This window comes from Lithobates pipiens, unplaced genomic scaffold (genome assembly GCF_037356315.1).
Source record: "Lithobates pipiens isolate NorthernLeopardFrog02 unplaced genomic scaffold, aLitPip1_a1.2 Scaffold_1, whole genome shotgun sequence".
In the NCBI taxonomy this organism is placed as follows: Eukaryota; Metazoa; Chordata; class Amphibia; order Anura; family Ranidae; genus Lithobates; species Lithobates pipiens.
Window position 1 is genome coordinate 81,675,671 of NW_027507685.1, and position 20,285 is coordinate 81,695,955.

The 20,285-nt window shown below is 42.4% G+C and overlaps 1 protein-coding gene across 2 annotated transcripts in view; it reads left to right on the plus strand.

Moving 5' to 3' along the window:
* The window catches only part of LOC143940592 (neural proliferation differentiation and control protein 1-like), a 192,820-nt gene that overhangs the window by 134,530 nt on the left and 38,005 nt on the right, over positions 1–20,285 (plus strand). The window contains exons 3-5 of one of the 2 annotated variants that reach the window (XM_077462157.1): positions 749–847; positions 3,272–3,460; positions 13,514–13,580. In XM_077462157.1, coding sequence (XP_077318283.1) covers positions 749–847; positions 3,272–3,460; positions 13,514–13,580 — 355 coding nt within the window. The remainder of the gene's footprint in view (positions 1–748; positions 848–3,271; positions 3,461–13,513; positions 13,581–20,285) is intronic. The other variant, XM_077462245.1, reaches the window with a different exon arrangement.

Below are 20,285 nucleotides of genomic sequence, written 5' to 3' on the forward strand. Positions count from 1 at the left end.
AAGTATGAACAACGATCAGTTTCCTCACTCAGGCAGTCCCATCCTCCCACAGTTAAAATCACTCCCTAGGACACACAACCCCTGATCACGCCCTAGTGTTAACCCCTTCCCTGCCAGTGACATTTACACAGTAATCAGTGCATTTTTATAGCACTGATCGCTGTGTAAATGCCAATAGTCCCAAAAATGTGCCCCAAAAGTATCCGATCTGTCCGCCATAATGTTGCAGTCCTGATAAAAATCACTGATCACCGCCATTACTAGTAAAAAAAATAATAATTAAAATGCCATAAATCTTTCTCTTGTTTTGTAGATGCTATAACTTTTGCGCAAACCAATCAATATACGCTTATTGCAATTTTTATTACCAAAAATATGTAGAAGAATACATATCGCCCTAAATTGAGGAAACAATTTGCTTTGTTTTTTTTTTTTTAATTGGTGATATTTATTATAGTAAGAAGTACAATATATTGTGTTTTTTTTTTCAAAATTGTCGCTCTTTTTATGTTTAAAGCGCAAAAAATAAAAACCACAGAGAAAAGAAGAGAAGATTTGTTTGGGTACAACGTCGCACGACCGTGCAATTGTTAAAGCGACGCAGTGCTGTATCGCAAAAAAATGGCCTACTCATTGGGCAGCCAAATCTTCCAGGACTGAAGTGGTTAAACCCAATAATAATATCTTTAAAAAAAAAAAAAAAAAAAAAGAAGAAGACCTAATAAAGTTTCATATCTTGTTTTTGCAGCTGGAAGCAGAACAAAGTTTACAGGACCCGATTCAATGATTGACATTATTCAGGAATACAGGCTGGCCAAAGGCCACAGAATAATATCTACAGGCATTGGTATGTAAAAAGGGCTAAAGAGGGCTTATAATTACTATATATTTTTTTGTAAATTACTTTTTATTGAGAATTATAGTAAATGCACACAACAGTAAACCGCACATCGTGGAAATCAACAACTGGTCACATTGAGAAATTTAACCAGTCTACTACAAAAAAAATAAACAGGAAAAAAAAAAGGGGAAAAAAATAAATAAAAAACGGTTCAACATTTGCCCAGACAAGTATGTTATAAATACTATATTTATTTATAAAAGTGGAAGTAAGGACTTGATACAGGTGTTAAAACCAATCCCTCCCTCCTCCTCCTACCTTTGCTGCATAACCTTTAAAAAAGCAAACAGTGGAAATACCTTTTCTTTTATCTGCCCCGGTGCTATCACATTATGCAGAAGCTTCAACTCCCCTGTGTCAGAGCACCAGCCAGGGGAGGTGGGAGAGCGCCAACAATGGAGAAGCAATGTGAGCGGCCGGGTGATGTTATGGGTCCAGGAATTCAGAGCTGTTGTACAGTGCTCCCTGGCTCAGGGCAGCTGGAGCTACTCACTTATGTAACTACACTGGAATGGATAGAAGAAAAGGTAGTTCCACTTTTTTCCACTATCTTTTATATATGCTATGCAGCATAGGTTGGAGGAGAAGGTAAGATCGTTTTTAACAAAACTTAGTTAACCTTTACTTGCACTTCGAGTGAAAATTTTAATACAGACTTGCAAGGAAAATTTCTAAAAAAAAATAAAATAAAAAAAAATTAAAAAATAAAGTTTTTTACATGCACTGGATTGGTTGATTGAAGTCAGCACATCTACACCTTCTTCGCTAAAGTTAGCCATACATGAGCCATCACTTGTCTTACCCCTGTGCGCTAAACAGCATAGATCAGTGATGGCGAACCTTGGCACCCCAGATGTTTTGGAACTACATTTCCCATGATGCTCATGCACTCTGCAGTGTAGTGGAGCATCATGGGAAATGTAGTTCCAAAACATCTGGAGTGCCAAGGTTTGCCATCACTGGCGTAGATGAAGGAATTTCTCTTGACCGCTATTGTATTCAAGAAACTGCAGTATCAAAAGCTGCCTCAATACCCAAACAGTGACTATGAGGTTTATTTACTAAAGCTAGAGAGGGCAAAATGAATCACAATTCTGCAAGGAAGCCAATCAGCTTCTAACCTCAGCTTGTTTAATTAAGGTTTAGCAATACAACCTGGAAGCTGATTGTTTTTTCTGCAAAATTGTGACACATTTCGCCCTCTCTAGCTTTAGTAAATAAATCCCTATATCTGATTGAATGCAGTCACTGTTATCTGACAATTTTCTGCCCGTCTCCTTCATTTTTTTTTACATCAAAGTTTGTGGGGGGTGCCGACAGTGCCACACACTGATCGAATTTCAGCTGATCAAAGAAAAATGTTTTGAAAATCCAAAGAAAATGTGTAATATTTCCTTGCACATGATTGAGTATGCTTTGTAAAGTGAAATTTTACTTTTTGTATCTCGTTCACTAAGATTAGTGAAAATTCCTTTTGTAAAAGAAAAATGTACTTTGAAAGTGAACATACTCTATTCCTTTAGTAAATGTGGGCCAATATGTATAGGGAACATAATGAAAAGTAATTTGCCAATGTAGATGATTTAAAGCTGGCTGTGATTAAGGCTACATGCTGAAACGCATAAGCCCTATATTATTTTGTACCGCACCCGGATTAATAAATGTATTGTGGAAGATCGAGCTGTTGGCTTTCTTACATCTACATGTTTTCCCAGGTGCTAGGAGGTTGCCACCTTGAGGAACTACTACAGCCGTTTGAGTATATTTAAATTTGTCAATGTGGTTGAGACCTGGGTCTGTGTTGGAATATCACACACAATACATCACACAATATGTAACGTACAGCATACCAGTGCTCCCAAATTGATGCACACTATAACCATGTGAAAATGTTTTGGCTTCAGATACACTCTAATTCCTATATAAATAGGTCACTGGTGGTGACAGTTAAAGCATATGTATAGACCAAAAAAAACATACATAGTACATCTCTGCAATACATGCACATTTTACTGTGTTTTATCTCATTAAACAAGATGCAAGTACAGAAAATGACTGTTGATGTGCCAGAAGTACTGTATAGTGTGCTCCTACCTTCATTTTTGGCATGATAACACAGCTATGAATTCCTAAGGCAGACCATACATACATGGTGCAAAATTTCCTTCCCGCAACCAAAAGGGTGGAAATAAGAGAAGTTTATTGATCGAGTTTACATACCCTTCAAGGTAAAGTAGCACTGTTCCACATATCAACCTAAGAACGCCACTGATCAGGCTGCTCAGGAACACACCTCCATGACATCAGCTCCAAATTTTATACATCATACTTTGCAAGGCTGTAAACAAAGGTCTTCTCTTTTCTGTGCAGCTTCTGTCAATACCACAAAAATCGCTGCCTCAGCACAGGCAACATCTCAGGGGATTAAATCGCCAAATCTCTATAATGTCACACCAACAAGAAGCCCTTCCCCAGCTGCCGCAACCTTTTCCCCCCAGCTGAAAGTGAAGAATGTAGGCAGGAGGAGGAAGTCTGAAATGAACCAGTCCATGTCATTGGGTAATGTCTACTCTATACAATCTTTTTCTTATTATGATGAGTGTTACAATAAATCACAGCTTCCGTATTAAAAAATGGAGCTTGGAGAAAAATGGGGCTGTGTGGCCTACAATGACCAATAAGATAAATAATATTGTGATGGATGTACACCCCGAAGCTCAAGCACGCATGCCTTTCTCTGCAGCCTCACCTGCAAGGGGCAGTGAATGAATGGAAAGTGCTCTGTGCTGAGTGGCTTCCTGTTCAGGCACAAACTAAAGCATAGGAAACACGGTTTACTATGCTTCAGTTATGATTGGGCACAGTGAGCGAGTCTGTTCACTGTGTTCATTTAGAAAACCAAGGGACGGGTAAATGACATATTTACTAGTCCCCCCCCCACCCCGCAGCAGCCGGAGGGGAGGGGAGGAGGGAAGCCAGTAGCATTGTGGGACAGGGGGCCGACATGGGGGGAAGTAGGGGGAAATCGACACCGCATATAGTGATTAGGGTGTGCCCAGGCACACCTGGCACTCCCCCTGCACACGCCTATGGTTATTGTATTTTGTTGACCCGTATTAGATATTAGAATTGTTTAAAGCTGAACTTTGTCGGGTAAAAAAAGGCACAAATTAATGCAGTTCTGTATTCATTCAGATTAAATTCACACTTGTGCATCTGCATTCTCATGTGTTATACATGTGTTTTTTTAATGCAGGTTTTTTGTGCTTCCACTGAAATCTATTGGGCCAAAAAGTGCATTGTTGCAAAAAAAAAAAAAAAAAAAAACAGCACATGTACCTTTCTCCAAGACACACAGAAGAGATACTCTCAGGTGTGAAGAGGCCCTATAAAAAAAAGAAAAAATTGTAATCCTCTTGTTATGAATAGGTGTGAACAGGGACTAATACCTCATTACATGTATATTTTTTTTTTTATTCCATGCAGTGTAAAACCTCATTCACACTACCAATGATATTTGCATGATTATATGGACTGATATGAAATTTCTAAATGCAAATAAATGTACGTAATGGTTTTAAATGGTATAATTCCCACTGCACAATGTGAATTAGATAGATACTGAAAAAGCATGTAAACATACATATCTCAAGCATGTTTAAAAGCAGGAGAGCTTGACCTTGGAAGCAAGAAGGTTTTGTTTATAATCCAGATCATTTTTTCTTTTGACTAGATATCAGCCTCTTGCAATATACTGCACAACAGAGCTTAGAATGCAAGAAGGAGAAGCAGCACAATAAGCCATGAGTTAACAAGGAACATTCTGATAGTAAGAGAGAGAGAGATGAGCTCATCAGTCTGCAGCTTCTTTTCCAAAGTCCAGTCAAGGCTAGGAGCAGAGCAAGGCCTGTAAATCCTTCTTAAGGCTGGGTTCACACTGCTGCGGGGGGAGATCCGGATGTGATTCGCACCGCAAATCACATCCGATCTCCGTAGCGCTGCGAGTTCAGCCATACAGATAGTATGGCTGAACTCGCAGCGGTCCTGCAGCAAACTCGCACGGGACCCTTTTTTTCGTCCGCAACAGAATCGGATCGCATGGGCGTTCACACCATGCGATCCGATTCTTGTGCGAGTCGGCAGATCGCACTGCGATATGCGATCGGATCTGGGGGTGTCATTAACATATCATTGACACTCCCAGCCGTTCGCATAGGGCAGTGTGAACTGCCGGCGGGAGTCGTGCGATGCGGGAAAACGCCGCGGATTCGCGGCGTTCCCGCATCGCAGCGGTGTGAACCCGGCCTAATAGTAGAAAACCAAAAAATAAGGTTTCTTCACCCCCCCACTCCCCATCCCTGCCAAACAGCTATGCTGTGGCAGAGCTGTGTAATTTTCAGAACTGGGTGGCCAAAAGTAAAAAATTTTAATTCTTTTTTACTGTCATCTGAGACCTTGTGTGGGAGATTTCTTCTCACTTGCATGGCACCAGTCACTAGGACAGGAAGTGGGGGAAAAATCTTTTCAATATGGCACATATGTTTTTTGTTGCAGCCCATTGCACTAGGAAGATATTACCTCAGTAGAAACTTCAACTGGTGTCATATTAGTGCCTGTCTTCCAAATGGGGACAGCAGGTGTTTTTTTAACTCTTTTTTTTTTTTTTTTTAGGAGAGTGGGTAAGAAATAGAATGCCTGTCAGCTTTTCTTGCTGTCCAAGTTCCACATTGGGAATATTTTGCAGACAGGAAATGAGGGAAAATCTCCCAAACAGGGTCAATAAATGCCCGATAAAAGTTTTTAAAAGTTCCCTATTCTATTTTTAACTCTGTACTTTGCAAAGACTTGTAGTGGAGTGGCATTTTGTTTCTGAGGAGCACCATGTTTTTTGACACAGAGGGGTTGATTTTAAGGCAAATAGACTGTGCACTTTGTAAAGTGCAGTTGCCCTCTGCAAGTGCAATTGCTCCAGAGCTTAGTAAATGAGCTAAGGCTTTACTTTGCAAAGAGTACCCAATCACATGCAAGGAAAGTAAAAAAAAGTTGAATTTTTGCTTGCACATGATTGGATAATGGAAGTTAGCAGAGCTTCTGCTCATTTACTAAGCTCTGGAGCAACTGCACTTGCAGGGTGCAACTGCACTTTGCAAAGTGCAGTATCTTTTTGCCTTTAGTAAATCAACCCCAGATTCTGAAATGCTGCCATACAGCAAGGTTACTTCTCTTTTGTAGAATTACATTTTTATTAACTGAAAATGTAATACAAGGCTATGTTACTGACACATATTCTATATTTGATTTTCACAGCAAAGACAAAGTGTGGGTCAACCTAGAGATTACCCTGACTTCTCTTCCCCTATCTTCTCTTCTTTGGATACATTCATTAAGTCATCCCTCCCACCTTTCGCATCTGTATATTTCCCCTTATGTAGGTATGGGACTGATGACCCAATTTTCCTCCAATACATGTCCCATGACCCTCATATTGGGAAACCCAGCTTTCCCTCTATGTTTCCACCCAATCTTTTTCTTGAACTGGACAAGTGGGGACCTTTTGCCTTTTCCAAAGCGGGTCATCTGGGATCTCTCATGCCTTTATCCACAGACCAACCCCCTCAAACCTTGCCTCTGGCTCCACTATTCGCAGTAGAAGTATTGCATTGTTTATCTTTATTTTTTTTTTTTCATATAGTGAGTTTTGTGATATCTTAAATTCTGTTTGCAGTTCCTCAAAGGTTTTGATACCCGTGCCTCTATATAAATGGTTCAACCTTTCAATACCACATTTTTCCCATTCTAAGGTTTTTACCGACTCGCCATAATTCTTGTAGCTTCTTGTTATTCCATAGAGGGGTGTACTTTGTTATTTCCCTATATCCCTTTTTTTTTTAACCATATGCCATATCTTTAACCTCCCTGGCGGTACGATTATTTCGGATTTTAGGTGCTAAAAGCGGTACCATTATTTTGCATGAAAATTTGGCGTTTTATATTGTAGTCCTGCAATTCTTAGGAATAACTCATTTAAATCTGTCCAAACCAGAGTCTAGCAGACATCCCGGGTATAATAAAGTTTGAAAAATGAAATCATAAATTATAATATAATAAATAATTATAAATAATTGTACCAAATAATAATATAACAATAATAAAAATTATTCAATAATGTAATCAAATCAAAAACACTGAAATTTGCTCAGTTGCAGAATTGTCACTGTCATTACTTTTCAGTATTTGATGACGGATCTCCCCACAAATCAATATCGCTCAATTCTGCAAGTGATTCTAATTTATTATCGGTGTTTTCTAGCTGGTCTAAAACCATTTTTGATGTAAAATTACAGTTTGGTTGCTATGGACAATCTCCAGTTTCCAGGCATAAAGAACAGTTTTTATTACATAAAACTGCATGCAGGACACTGGGCAGACCACTAGGGACAACGGGGAGGTGAAATATTTACATACAGCAATGTAATCTGTAAGATTACATTATACTGTATGTTTACTGTTTGTTTCACTTTTTGAATTTGGCGCCGATCTCCGTCCCCGTGCGTCGCAACGCTCGCAGGGCACCGAGATCGGCGATGTGACGCATCGAGCGAGACATGGCTCGCTCGTACAGCGGGGAAGACAATGCTGGATCCGAGGGAGAAGGTAAGTAAACCTCCTCCTGGATCCAGCGATGCAGTCCCGAGTCTGGCTCGGGGATACCGCTTTTGGTATGAAAATTCCACCCCGAGCCAGACTCGGGAATACCGCCAGGGGGGTTAACATCATTTTTACTGTAGGACATCTATACTGGAATGAGTCTGCTTCTAGGGTCTCGATCAGCGTCCTATGTGGTGAGCCTGTTAAAACCAGTCTCCCGTTTGGGGTTCCTCCATTCGCCACCTCAATTCCCCCTAACTGTTGAAGTTGTGCTGACCAAAAATAACACTCTGGTTATGGGACTGCGAAGCCTCCTTCCTCTACCGGTAGCTGGAGCATCCGCAGTCGCAATCTGGCCTGTCCTCCCTTCCATATTAATTCCCTAAACAACATCTCGATCTTATTGAACCAACTTCTGTTAATCCGGAGTATTATGCAGTATATAAAGAAGTTGGGGCATCCAAATCATTTTTATCAAATTACATCTGCCAGCCACCGATAGAGGAAGTCGCCTCCATATAACAATTTTTTGTTTAAACTTAACTAATAGGGGGGCTAAATTATAACTTATAAATTGCTTGGGATCCTTAGTCAGGGTAATTCCAAAGTATTTCAATTTGTCCACTATTACCATTTGGGGTACTCCTAGGGCTGTTTGTTGATCAACTGGGTCCATAGGGAGACATTCCGACTTTTCCCAGTTAATCTCCAGCCCAGTAAAACCGCCAAACTCCTGCACTATTCCTATTGCTTTTATCAATGAATGTCTCATATCTCCCAGAAATAGCAGAATATCATCTGCGTAAAGCGCAATTTTTTCCTCCCCAGTTTTTCTCAGAAAACCAACTATCTCCCGATTTGCTCTAATTGCACAGGCCAAGGGCTCTATAGCGAGAGCGAAGAGTAGGGGTGACAATGGACACCCCTGCCTCGTTCCTCTCCCCAGCTCTATTTTATCGGAAAGCTCATTGTTGATTTTTAGTCTTGCACTAGGTTTATCATATAGCATCCTAATCCAACCAATAAAGGATGGGCCCAGACCAAATTTCTCCAATACTTTCCATATGTATCCCAATTCTACACTGTCAAATGCTTTTGTTACGTCTAGTGCCACAACTGCTCCCGGGGTATCATTATCTGTTGGAATCTGTAAGTTCAAAAAAGCTCTCCTAATATTCATGCTGGTTGACCTATTGGCTATGAATCCTGTTTGGTCCATGTGCACTAATCTTGCTATAACTCGGATAAGTCTGATTGCTAATACCTTAGCCAGTATCTTTGCATCAGTGCACAGAAGAGAAATTGGTCTGTACGCTGCTACATTTAATGGGTCTTTGCCTTCCTTATACAGCAAAATTATGATTGCCTCCATCATTGATAGGGGCAATTTGCCCTCCCCACTTACTCCTCTTAGTGTCTCCAGAAGTTCAGGGAGCAGTATCTCGCCAAAATTTTTATATACTTCAATCGGGAGCCCGTCTGGCCCGGGTGATTTTTGATTTGACATGCTTACAACTGCTTCCTGAAGTTCTTTCAAAGTGATTGGGGCTTCCAATTCTTCTCTTTCTTCTTGTTTCAAACATGGTACCTCTAGGTGACCCAGAAATGTCTCCATCTGCTCATCCATCCCTGTTTTCTGTGTGGTGTATAATTTTTTATAATATTCTCTAAATGTTTGACCTATACTCCCAGTTTCAGTTGTAACCTCCCCCTCCGTTGTTCTAATCACCGGTATTGAAGATGGATCAGAATTACTCTTCACTAATTGTGCTAACATTTTTCCCATACTTTCCCCTTCTACAAAAGAGACTTGACGATAGAACATACGTTGTAACTCTGCTTTTTTCAAAGCCATTAACCTAAATTCTTCTTGTTTATCTAGCCACATTTTTTCTTTTCCCAGGGTAGGGTCACTGATATAGTTCCTTTCAGCCTCTAGCACTTCTCTCCCTATACTTGCCTCCTGCTCTCTTGACTTTCTATTGATTTTTGCTATGGATTGAATCAGGAGCCCCCTCAAAAATGCTTTCAGAGCATCCCATAATATCCCTGATGCTACTGTACCTCGGTTGTTTAAGAATTCTTTTAGTTCCACCTGGATTTTCTCTAGGCCTTCTTCTGACTCTTTTTTTATTAGTTCTAACCAAAGAGGGTTCAATTTCCATACCTTCTGTCCCCTTCGTTCACTCATTTTTAAGGTTACAATCATTGGGGAATGATCTGATATACCCCTGGGCTGATATTCATTTTTTTCCACCAGCTGTAGGGCCAGGTCATTCCCCAGTGTCATATCTATTCTGGACAACGTGGAATGCGAGGCCGAACGGCAACTATACTGCCTGGCTCCCGGATTCCCCGTTCTCCATAAATCCAGTAGTCCTACTTCTTCCATGTATTGACCCAGCCTCCCATGCCCAGCTGATTCCACCGGTATCTTTTCTGGGAATCTATCCATTTTGGTATCTAAAACTGTGTTGAAATCCCCTACTATTATAATAGGAATTCCATCTACCCCCAATAAAAATTCGTATAATTTAAACAACACTTCCATTTTAAATGGTGGAGGAATATAGATATTTGCCAACACACATTCTCTATTTTCAATTAAACAATGTAAAAATATATATTTACCCTTTTCATCTTGGATGACCCGCTTACAAGCAAAATTCACCCCTGTTCTTACCATGACACTCACCCCTCTACTATATGACGAGTATACAGAATGATATTGATATTGATATTTTCTATTCTGCAGCCGATGTATTGTATCTTTAATTAAGTGAGTCTCCTGCAGACAGACCAACCCAACTCCGTATCCCTCCATCATAGAAAACACCGCTTTTTGTTTCACCTGTGTTCCCAGGCCCCTCACATTCCAGGAGCCTATCTTAATTTTCCCATCCTGCATTCACAAAGTAAACAGACAGAAAAAGAGAAAATCAAGGATAAAGAAGGATATAAGAAGGCAGAGGATATTTCTAGAAAAAACAGAGATTGAAATCTCCTTATATCCCAATACCTTCCATCTCCTCGCTACCTTCTTTATTAAGTTAAACCCGGCTTCCGAGACCTTGATCCCCACTAAGATGACATATTTTCTAACCAACACCGCTATTTCATCTATTATATATCTCCTAATGTGAGTTGTGCTATATACTTGTTTATTACAATTTTTCCCCGTGTAACCAATCAGTTTTCCTTGTTTTTTACCTCCCAGTATTTTATATCTTTTCTTTATTTGAATTATCTCCTGAGCCCCGTTCATTAGTAGTTTTTTCCCCCAACCTTCCCCCTATTTTCCCCTCCCTTCCCACCCCTCCTCCCACCGACCCTCCCCCCACCTACCCAGGTGATATTCAGGGGGCTTCTTAGTGACCTTATTCCACGATTTTCACAACATATATACCACATATCCCTTCTCCACTCCTTCTCGCCGTGTATTACCACACTCCTCCCCCCCCCCCCCCAAAAAAAAAAAAAAACACTCAAGACTCACCCCCCCCCCCCCCCCCCCTTTCTACCTTCCAACCAGACTCACACTCCTGACCAGGAACCATAAAGACTAAAATTTTTCTCTATTTTCTTCTATCCACTTTTCCACTTCCATTGGGGAGCTAAAAGCCTGAGTATACCCTAATGCATTAATCCGTTACTTTGCAGGGTAAAGAAGAGCATACGTCAATCTAAGTTTCTGTAGCCTGCGCTTCACTTGAAAGAACTCTGCCCTTTTTCTCTGGAGTTCTGGGGGGAAAAAAAAAAAATCGGCATATAATGAAATTCTAACCCCCTTATACAACATATTCCCCATTTCCCTTGCTTTCCGTAACAGCACCACTTTATCTTTATAATTTAGTAATTTCATCAGTAATGGCCTAGGGCGACTTCCCTCGGGTGGAGCTCTAAAGGGCACTCTGTGCGCCCTCTCTATAGAAAACGTTGTTGAGAATGAGTCCCTTCCAAACATGTCAATTAATAAATGTTCCATAAACTCAGCGGGGGTTTACACCCTCGCTTTTTTCAGGAAGGCCCACTATGCGCACATTGTCCCTCCGGAGTCTATTTTCCATTTCGTCCATTCTTGTTCTGTATCCTGTAAACTGCTCCTTCAAACTTTCTAGCTCTTTAGTTAGGAAGGTTGTATCGTCTTCTAATCTACTGGTCCTTATCTCAAGTTCTGCCGTCCTCTCCACCACTTTCTGTAAGTCTTGCCTTACCACCAGTAGATCATCCTTCACTCCCTTCATTTGAGTACACAATTCTTTCAATGAGATGTTACATGCATTTACGGCCATTAACACATCCTTGATAGTAGGCTCTTTTTCCAACGGAAGAGGATCACCTGTTATAGTCTCTAAATTCAGTTCCCCTGCACCCGCATTCTTATTAACTGAACATTTTGCCACTGCACCGGCCTGCGTATTAATATTAGTATTTGACTGTCCCGTGCTTTTCCTTGCAGGCACTATCCCTTGCTGCCCCTTTATCTGCCCCTTTTTTGGAGGGGTCTGAGATGACTGTGCAGGATTATGAGCAAATTGTTCTAGTTTGGCTGCTGTGGCAGACTGTTGCATGCTTTTTTCCCCCCTCTCCTTGGCAGAGCGCAGGTGCTGCATCTTTCTTTCTTTCTTTTTCCCTTTTCTCGCCACTTTCCTCCCCCTTTTCTTTGGGTATTTCCTTCTCGATTTATCTTATTCCAATCTTATACCAATCTTCAGATCAGTCCTGGATATTGTATTTAATAATTTTTTAACATTATGACACAGCCATCCATCACTCAATCAGAGGTTTAATACAGTGTTAGCCGTATCTTATACCCAGTTCTCCAGTATACACTTCATGTATCGCATTTAACTCCCTGCTTTATTACTTCACAGCCGATACTTGTTCACACGCACTTATTCAGAAAATCAGTTTCTAGGACTGCCACCATCCCTTGGTAAATCAATTAGTGCAACAGTGGTCTTGCCTTATAGCCATTCCACAGATATTCAACTCCAGTATCACAGTCTTCCTGGTTTCACTAACCACAAACACCTGCCTTTACAGCAGGTAGTTAATTGCATACGCCACTTGAGTTACCATTCGTTCGTCTTGATGAGCAATACGAAGCGATACAAAGCAATGTACTCCAGAAAGGAGAGGAAAAAAAAAAAAAGAAGCGCTAAAAGTCCTCCTCACCCCCAGCCAGCGCTCTCCTATTAGCTTTTTGCCAGTTTTTAGACACCACAATGTCCACTATGTCCACAAAATTACATTGCCAGACCTCCGCCTGCTATCCCCCTCACTCCTCCGTCTTCTTCTCCCCCCCCGCACACCACCGCTTACCTCCCTCCTCCTGTCGCGGCTTGCGGGCGGGAGAGCCTCTTGATGTCAGCTGTATGCGGAGTTATTCGGCGGGGTTCGGTGGCTCTGAGGCAATCGGCGCTGGGGGTGCTCGTATGTCCTCGTGTATCTTCGGCCGTTTTCGCTAGAGATTCGGAACCCGGAAGTGAACGGAGCTCCCCGAGAGCTCGGCTTGGCTCGCCTCCGCAATACAGACGTGTATCGTCACCTCTCCTCCCATCCGGCTTCAGCAAGTGGCTCCGACCCTCCTCACACTGCATCCAGCCATAACATCAAACACGCCACGCTCTCCTCATAGGGTCCGGGAGGAGGTTACACACGGCGTCTCACATCTCTCACTCCTCCTTACACATCCGGTCACGCCCCCCCCCCCCCTTCCATTGCATTGTTTATCTCAACAAAGTAGGAACTTTCACCACCTCCATGGCGATTCCGGTAATGGTGGATTGCTAGGGTTTCTACGAGCCTTGCCCTGACTCACTGGCATGATTGATGATATATCTTTTAGTGACTGTTCATCGATTTGTCTTATTATATCCTATATTACATAATAACTCTTTGCACCTCTTCTGTGCCTTGTTTTGTACTGCAAACGTTAAATAAACTTCCATTCTCTTTCAGCTCTGACTGTGGTCTGTAGTCTCACCGCTGTGTCTGGACTCCTTGTGGCAGCTCTATGTTGGTATAGGTACGTTATATTGTGTAGTTTATATTAGACTAAGAAAATGGCAGCCTAATTTCACTTGGATGCAGGATGTTGTATTTGATACCAGAGAACCCAGATCATTTCCCCCTCCTAATTCTCCTGACTTTCTGGACATACAATTTTCAGCATGCCCTCTCAGCTGTAGGGTATCTGCTATATGCCAAACACAATTCTTAAAGCACATATCAAGGCAAAAAAATGCAATACTTATATTTTCCAAGACCCTGCAAGTACAGACAAATACCCATTCATCTGCCAGAAATGCATTTGACACTCAATTTCCAATTACAGGCTTACAACACATGCATTTTTGTCGACTGAGTAGTGTCAGCCCTGCCTTGCCTTTGCTAAACTACTTAACCACCTCTACTGTCTTCATCTTCAAAAGCATCAAAACAAAGGCACTAACTGACTTATAGTCCTAAAATAAGGGTTCAATAGAATATTTGAAATACCATTGGCAGAGAGCACAGAAGAAATGAGATGGCTTTCAATTTCCGACTAGACCAGCTGTTTTTTGCATTTACAAAACAGATATAGCAAAATACATTGCATTGAATATGTAAGAGACCAAGGGAGAAAATAAAAGAATACTTGTGCTCACGATAAAATCCTCTTCTTGCAATGCATTGAGGGACACAAAAAAAACTGTAGACCAGCCTAGGATGCCACCTTCCTACTGTAATAGCAATCTGGCTGTATGCTATGCATACATTTCCATCTTAATGATATAATACTTTAGCTTACCTTCCAACCCATTCATCCCAACGAACAGACATGACCATCCTTCTTACGTACTCAGTTCCATGCTTATGCCCCTCCCTGGGGGCCCAACATCGCCTTTTATTATCACCCAAAGAATGACAAACAGGAAGTGCTTGCCCACAACAGGCAAGCACTTCCTCAGTACAGAAAATGACATCACAGGAAAAGACATACATTAAAGGGGAGGGCACTCACAAGAGGAAGTGCACACACCCCCTTTTAGTCAGCATGGAGCACAGACTATAGTGTTTTCAAAGTAAACAGTGGAGTGAGCTCATTCTAATGGTTTTTAAAAGCTTGAGACAATCTGTGGGGACATTGCTACTGGTGTTGTTAATATACGGTACGAGTTTATTAATAAGGCAGATACCAATGTCCTCTTATTAAAGCAGATATGTATCCCAAAAGGATAACGTAGACACACAGAGATAAAATAATATGTTTATCTCGTTATGTGGGCTTTGCTTCTCTAATTCGCATAGTCATTTAAAGGTAAGAAGCCCAGCGCATTGCGCTTGGTACCTAAAAACCAACAAAAATCCACAGACACAGAGAACACGTCTCAAATCTATAAAACACACATCCTAGAATAAAATGTTATACAATCAAATTTTCCACAACAGTCCTTCCTTTTTTGTCATATGCTCCCATGTGTCCCTCGATGAATCTTGATCTTCTTCTTCTTACACCTGGAAATGAATCAGTCCTTACAGTCCATACAAGTCCATAAAAAGGAAAACACGGCTTGACATGTAGACTCTTTTCTTCAGGAGGGATGACATGGTGAGCTGTAGTAGTCGCTGGTCAGGTCTGGGATCCTCTGTGTCTTGTTCCTGGGTCGGGCTTCTTGGGCATCTCATTGAGGAAGATGTGCTCATCTGCTCTGGTCGCGCGTCCAATCAGGCCACAGTAGCATGGCATATAGAAGAATAGAAACAAAAACATGAGTAAATATACCCCTACTTCCTTCAACTATGATCCGCTGCAACAATAAAAATGAAATGCCCCCAGATTCCCAGACCCTTAAAAGGATTCCAACCTTCACTAGCTATAGCTGTGGCTTTGCCTTTTATGGGCCTGAACTTTTTCACCAGTATCCCCGATCCAGGTATAGCAATCTTTACTTATGAAATAAATCCCAGGAACCACCCTTGGATTGTGGGAACTTCCTTGTAGCTTAAACAGTTACATAAAAACATCCCATCCTCAGTGGATAAGAAAATTGTTCAATCGTTTCATAAGCTCAAGCACCCACCATGTACAAGCAATTCCCTTCTAGCTGTCCCTGCCATTCCTACCTTCTCTTGCACCATCAGAATCGGCCGTGACATAAGATGCTGGGACGAGATTCACCAGTACATATGAACCTCTTGCTTTAGGGGAATTACTTTATAAACTGTAGATCCACATTAATACCAAACGAAAGTTGAAACACGCTTGTGGTTTACCTACAGTGCCTTGCGAAAGTATTCGGCCCCCTTGAACTTTTCAACCACATTTCAGGCTTCAAACATAAAGATATAAAATGTTTATTTTTTTGTGAAGAATCACCAACAAGTGGGACACAATTGTGAAGTGGAACGAAATCTATTGGATTTTTGAAACTTTTTTAACTAATAAAAAAATGAAAAGTGGGGCATGCAAAATTATTCGGCCCCCTTGCGTTAATACTTTGTAGAGCCACCTTTTGCTGCGATTACAGCTGCAAGTCACTTAGGGTATGTCTCTATCAGTTTTGCACATCGAGAGACTGAAACTCTTGCCCATTCTTCCTTGCAAAACAGCTCGAGCTCAGTGAGGTTGGATGGAGAGCGTTTGTAAACAGCAGTTTTCAGCTGTTTCCACAGATTCTCGATTGGATTCAGGTCTGGACCTTGACTTGGCCATTCTAACACCTGGATACGTTTATTTGTGAACCATTCCTTTGTAGATTTTGCTGTATGTTTGGGATCATTGTCTTGTTGGAAGATAAATCTCCGTCCCAGTTTCAGGTCTTTTGCAGACTCCAACAGGTTTTCATCCAGAATGGTCCTGTATTTGGCTGCATCCATCTTCCCCTCAATTTTAACCATCTTCCCTGTCCCTGCTGAAGAAAAGCAGGCCCAAACCATGATGCTGCCACCACCATGTTTGACAGTGGGGATGGTGTGTTGAGGGTGATGAGCTGTGTTGCTTTTACGTCAAACATATCGTTTTGCATTGTGGGCAAAAAGTTCGATTTTGGTTTCATCTGACCAGAGCACCTTCTTCCCCATGTTTGGTGTGTCTCCCAGGTGACTTGTGGCAAACTTTAGACAAGACTTTTTATGGATATCTTTGAGAAATGGCTTTCTTCTTGCCACTCTTCCATAAAGGCCAGATTTGTGCAGTGTACGACTGATTGTTGTCCTATGGACAGACTCTCCCACCTCAGCTGTAGTTCTCTGCAGTTCATCCAGAGTGATCATGGGCCTCTTGGCTGCATCTCTGATCAGTCTTCTCCTTGTCTGAGCTGAAAGTTTAGAGGGACGGCCAGGTCTTGGTAGATTTGCAGTGGTCTGATACTCCTTCCATTTCAAAATGATCACTTGCACAGTGCTCCTTGGGATGTTTGAAGCTTGGGAAATCTTTTTGTATCCAAATCCGGCTTTAAACTTCTCCACAACAGTATTACGGACCTGCCTGGTGTGTTCCTTGGTCTTCATGATGCTCTCTGCGCTTTCAACAGAACCCTGAGACTATCACAGAGCAGGTGCATTTATACAGAGACTTGATTACACACAGGTGGATTCTATTTATCACCATCAGTCATTTAGGACAACATTGGATCATTCAGAGATCCTCGCTGAACTTCTGGAGTGAGTTTGCTGCACAGAAAGTAAAGGGGCCGAATAATTTTGCACGCACCACTTTTCAGTTTTTTATTTGCTAAAAAAGTTTAAATTATCCAATAGATTTCGTTCCACTTCACAATTGTGTCCCACTTGTTGGTGATTCTTCCCAAAAAATAAAAATGTTATATCTTTATGTTTGAAGCCTGAAATGTGGCGAAAAGGTTGAAAAGTTCAAGGGGGCCGAATACTTTCGCAAGGCACTGTAGTTATCCCGATACCAAAACTGGCAAGAACCAGAGCGATTTTTAAAATTATAATTTATTTTACCCTCTAGAAATGTATTGTTAAATTCTATTGACAAGTGTCTGTTTGGATTTTACTAGTTTGTCAAAACTCCTCACACCAATATGCCTATATATCATACACCGCTGTCATTGCTGGGGCACTTAGAGCTCAGTGGAGACTCAGAGTAGACCCAACCATGTGTCCTGTACACTTTCTTAGCTAGTTGGAAAATACACTTTAAAAATATAAATAAAAAGATAATTCTCATCCTTGTCTCCTTCTGCAATCTTCTTTACAACGACCCAGTCACCTGTCACAGACTTGGCTAGAATTAGAGTAGTTAGTATCATTGGTTTGAAAATTTGTCACTCGCCACTCTCATCTCCCCTTTTTCCTCCTCATTACAAACTGGAGGAAGACACACAGGGTTTAGAATGGAGCAGAAAAAACAGTAAAATAGCCTATGATACTTTTACCTTCTTATACACTTTAAGAAACTCCTTGGACCTGAAAAGATACTTATAAACAAAAGTTATTACTCTGTCCTTCATAAACAATACAACATTTGTGTACATTGGTAAATTGTCATTGACCTTCCTCAAAACCGATAGTAGCTAAACCCTCTGTAACTCTTACTTTCATGTTCTTACTAAAAAACAACACCCGCGATGCGCAAGAGGGCTGCCGCGGTGGGTTCAGACATCTTGTTACTAGATACAAACAATGAGAATACTTCATCATCATCATCTTACCCCTGCGTCCAGGGAAACCGTTGCACCTACTTTGGGGACCACCACCAGGTGCCATCTTCTGTGGTGGATCGACGGACTACAGCTAGTCCCCCAACTACAAACCCCATCTGAGGTGTTAGCACCCCCCTAATTAAGTCTCTACCCCTCACAGTGTATGCATACACAAGCTTTTCCTTTGTACGCCCATACACTGCATCGCCATATTTTTTTTATTCTTGCAAGACATACACAGCAGACAATACAATCTTATGGAATTTTCGGTCTTACACTGCATTTCCATATATAAACAGCAAAGACAGACAACCGTATGCTGAAACTATATAACACAAATATAATAGACATGTGTGCTGATCCGCAGGGATGGACCTTACCGTCCCAGGTTAGGAGAATTGGTAACCAGTGGGCCGTAGTATCCATACGGCGACGCCCCAAGAGCAACAGTACAGATCAGCCTTTCGATGTCTGTGTGATCTATGCAGGGCCGCGAAAAACGCCTCGGCCCTACTTAGACATTGCTTGGCAGATCAGAAGAGACAGACAAAGAGGGGAGAAAGAGAAGTGAAGAAGAGTGAGAAGAAGGGGAGGGAAGAGGGAGCGGGAGAGAGAGAGAAAAAAAAGGGGGGGAGGGGGTGACGGGAATGTGCATCAGGAGAGACCCCACAGGGGAACACCAACTCCTTCTGTACTAGGTGGCCTAAGGCCCCGTGCCTGTCTTCCCAGGCCCTGTCTAGTGGTGATAAATGGAATGAAGGTGCGCTGTCTCGGGCCCCTAAGGGCCCTTGCCAGCATCGCTCCAGGTTTGTTGGAGAATTCAAAAAATGAACGCTTCGCCCAGGCTAGGCGTTGGACCGTCTTCTGGTACAGCAGGTCTCGCAGTTTCCCCCTGGCACAAACTAGTGCTCCCAGTTGAGATGCTACGAGGGATCTCTTGTGAAGAAGTTCAAGCGAGCGCACCTCTCGGACTAGCATTTCAATTTGCCTGGCTCTCTCCCGCTTTTTCTGCGATCCAATCCGGATCAATACCCCTCTCACCACACACTTGTGGGCCTCCCAGACACACGAGAGGCTGAGGGCTGGGTTCACATTTTCCCTGAAGTAGAGCCGGAGCGCCTCTCCCACCTCTCTCCGGGCCTCAGGGTCCTGTAGGAGGGATTCATTAAGCCTCCACGTGGGGGGTGAGCGAGCGTCCAAGTCCCACGCCAGGGCGTGGGGGCATGATCAGAAAAAGAGATATGATCAATTTGGGCAGAAGCCACCATGGGGAAGTCTCTATGTTGAATTTGAAAGAAGTCGATCCTGGAGTAGGTGCCATACACCAAGGAAAAGTAAAGTCCTTTTCCTCCGGATTCAGGACCCTCCAGGGATCGACCAGACTCAAACCATGTAATTCTGCTTTCAAATTTTTAAGGCAGGAGTATGTGAGGTGCGATGCTCCCTGCGACACATCCATCAGTGGTTCTTGGGCATAAATTGAAGTCCCCACCCACCAGGAGTACCCCCTCACTGACCTCTAGGAGTATAGGGGTTAGGGTTCTCATAAAATCTAGGTGGCCCGTGTTTGGGAAGTATATGTTCAGCATGGTTATGATGTTATTCCTGATCTTACCCTTGACCAGCAAGTAGCGACCCTGCGGGTCCGCCCTCGTCTCAAGCAAGGTCCATGGCACTGATTTCGCAATTAAGATGCTGACCCCTTTGGATTGTGAGATAGGGGAGGGTGCATGGTACACTGTAGAGAAGCCTCGGCCGCCAAGCCTAGGGACTGCCTGCTGCCTAAAGTGCGTCTCCTGCAAGAACGCTATCTGGGTGTTGGACTTTTTAAGGTCAGAAAGGAGTCTGGATCTCTTCTCAGGGGTGGAGAGACCCCGTACATTCAAAGATGTAAATTGAACCCCCTGTGGGAGTCTGCCCACCGCGGGATGCGTCGCAGATGGGTGGGGAAAAAAAAAAAAAAGGGGGGGGGGAGGGAAAGAGTGTAGGTGAAGGGGGAGAGAAGAGGAAGAAAATAGTGAGAGAATGAGAAAGGTTGGCACCAAAGAAGTGCAGTGGCAAGTGCAACCGCACGGGCGCCT